Source organism: Pyxicephalus adspersus, chromosome 6 (assembly GCF_032062135.1).
Source record: "Pyxicephalus adspersus chromosome 6, UCB_Pads_2.0, whole genome shotgun sequence".
In the NCBI taxonomy this organism is placed as follows: domain Eukaryota; kingdom Metazoa; phylum Chordata; class Amphibia; order Anura; family Pyxicephalidae; genus Pyxicephalus; species Pyxicephalus adspersus.
The window spans coordinates 56,238,155-56,241,075 of NC_092863.1; the positions used below are offsets into that span (position 1 = coordinate 56,238,155).

At 50.5% G+C, this 2,921-nt stretch overlaps 1 protein-coding gene across 4 annotated transcripts in view; it reads left to right on the forward strand.

Annotated features, from left to right (window-relative positions):
• The first annotated feature begins 1,898 nt into the window (after positions 1 to 1,898).
• BCL7A (BAF chromatin remodeling complex subunit BCL7A) overlaps positions 1,899 to 2,921 on the forward strand; it is an 18,889-nt gene continuing 17,866 nt past the window's right edge. For 2 of the 4 annotated variants that reach the window (XM_072415923.1, XM_072415925.1), the window contains exon 1: positions 1,919 to 2,115. In XM_072415923.1, the coding sequence (XP_072272024.1) occupies positions 2,081 to 2,115 (35 nt within the window). In that variant the 5' untranslated portion in view covers positions 1,919 to 2,080. Of the gene's footprint in view, positions 2,127 to 2,921 lie in introns of all 4 variants that reach the window. The other 2 variants (XM_072415924.1, XM_072415922.1) reach the window with 2 other exon arrangements.

The window sequence follows — 2,921 nt, forward strand, 5'->3', positions numbered from 1 at the left end:
CCGCCATCATCTTCTGGGTTCAGTAATGCCCTTTAATCTACACCTCTATCATCTTGTGGGTTCGGTACTTTCCTTTATTCTGCCCCGCCATCATCTTCTGGGTTCAGTAATGCCCTTTATTCTGCACCTCCATCATCTTCAGGGTTCAGTAATGCCCCTTATTCTGCACCTCTATCATCTTCTGGGTTCGGTACTTTCCTGTATTCTGCACCACCTTCATCTTCTGGGGTTCAGTACTTTCCTTTATTCTGCACCGCCATCATCTTCTGGGTTCAGCAATGCCCTTTTTTCTGCACTGATATCATCTTTTGGTTTCAGTAATGTCCTTTATTCTGCACCTTCATCATCTTCTGGGTTCAGTACTGTCCTTTATTCTGCACTGCCATCACCTTCTGGGTTCAGTACTTTCCTCAATTTCTGCACTGCCATCATCTTCTGGGTTCAGTCATGCCCCTTATTCTGCACCTTCATCATCTTCTGGGTTCGGTACTGTCCTTTATTCTGCACTGCCATCATCTTCTGGGTTCAGTCATGCCCTTTATTCTGCACCGTCATCATCTTCTGGCTTCAGTCATGCCCCTTATTCTGAACCACCATCATCTTCTGGCTTCAGTAATGCCCAGTATTATACCATGTATTTTCAGTGAGCCCAGGGCATGATGGACACATCTTCAGGACATGCATCATCATGCTGGCTGGGGCTCACAGGAAAATACTTCAGAGAGAGCTATTCACTGCAGCATTCAGGAATTTGTACAAAAGAAGAGGAGGGACCAGAGCAATGAAATGTGGAAAAAAATGATGTATACTGATAACGTATTTCTTGAAAATAAATATATGTGAAAAAATAGGCTTCAGTGGTGAATGGGCACCCACCAATGATGTCCACCCTGAAAGTCCAGCTACTGTTACCCACTATGTTACAATTCTGTGGCTGGGCTAGCAGGAAAATACCACAAATTTGTACCATGAGTGGTTATGGAGGTTCTAGAACTGTGGATGTAGGGGGGTGCAAAGGTGAGCCATAAATGAGGTATGCGGAGGTACATTGTGGTCAGGGGTGAGCTGTACACATGGTGGGTTATAAGAGATGTTGAATGTGTGGAGGGAAGAGTTTGGAGGTGAGCTGTGGCCAAAGAGGGTTAATATGAGGAATGGATGAGGGGTGCAGATCTAAGCCCATGGACAGTACTTTATTATTTGTATGACTTATTAAGGTAGGCTCAGACAATACGTGTTTGTTTTCTGACCATTATGTTACTCCCAACCTCTGTATTGCATACTACTGACCCTTCACTTTGCTGCTCTTAGCACGATTTTCCCATACTATCCAACAGTGGGCTCCTGTGCAGAACTAACTTGGGGCCCCTGTAGGGTTCTCTTTTGGCTGAGGAGGGTCTTTGGCCCTCATGAAGTGAAATACTTTGCCGTCCCTTTGCCACATATCTGTATCTATGAGTGTAAGCTCCGGTGCCAACATCAATGCCAGTCTCATTCTGGGGCCCCTATGCCAATGGTGGAAACACACTAACCAAACAATGAGCTCAATAGGATTCTGAAAAGGAAAAATGCTTTAGCCGAGGCTGCTATTTGTTTTTCCCTGGATAAATGACTGCCAGGATCCACCATGGCACAGACAGCCCGGGCCCTGTATGCTGGGGGCACCCAGCACGGTGTGCGGTAGGTCCAGTCATGATGCAATGACGTCACCAGCTCAGAGGGTGGCTGTGACAAGCATTGTTGTATCTCGGTGTTTATAATATATACCACACATATAGAGAAGTTTGTGCTGGGTGACACTATGGGGGTGTGCGGCCAGCTGTGTGGTGCTGACATGGAATGAATGGACAGCGGCCGTGTATTCTACTGTGGGTGTGCGGCTCCCCCATCCCCCTCAGCAGCCGAGCAGCAGCAGGCAGAGTAATGCGCATGCGCGGGTTGGCTGTGCTCGGCCGTGTGTGAGAGAAGAAAGAGAGACAAGTAACCGGCGGCGAATCTCCCTCATCTCCCCCTCCCTGACTAAACACTGCAGCCATGTCGGGACGCTCGGTCCGAGCCGAGACACGAAGCCGGGCTAAAGATGACATCAAACGGGTTATGGCCGCCATCGAAAAAGTACGGAAATGGTAAGGAAAAAAAATAAAAGACAAAGGAGAAATGGAGGGAGGCGCTGCTGCGGGCCATGGAGGCGGCGTGACCGGATCCCGGTGAGGGGCAGTGTGTGAGGAGCTCGGGGATTGCCGCGCTCCCGCCAAAGCCGGCAGCCATTTGTGTGCCGAGGAGGAAGAGGAGCGCCGGGCCCATTATTGTGGCCGATCCGGTGACTTCCTCGCCGCCTCCTCCTCCCCGGGATGACCGGAGAGCAATGCCGCACTTATCCTCATGATCATCACGGCCCAGACATTTGTTTTAAATTTAGCGCTTTGGCCCCGAGGCTCCCAGCGCCCTCCCCCCATCCTCTCCTCATTCCGAGAAATGTGGGGCAGCCGGAGGAAGTGCGGCTCCATGCCGGAGATCATCACACATGCCGGTCACACTGCCGGATCTGCCCGGCCAATGGTCGCCCGATTCCGCCATTCTCCCAGATATATTGATTGGGTGCGGGGGAGCCGGATCAGGAGGCGGCCGGTGCGGGGACAGAGCGCTGCAAAACTTTTCCTTTATTTGTTTTGAAATGTACACCTCTCCGCCATTCACACACCAATGGAGAGCGGCCTGCAGATTGGGGGATGACCTAGGCGATGCCGATTGGACGGCCATTTAAATGTCCTCACATCATCATCTGCCAGAGGTGCTGGAGGCCAGGCTGGAACACAGAAATACACCTCATAGGGGGCATCAGGAGGCAAAATACACCTCATAGGGGGCATCAGGAGATAATATACACATCATAGGGGGCATCAGGAGGCAAAATACACCTC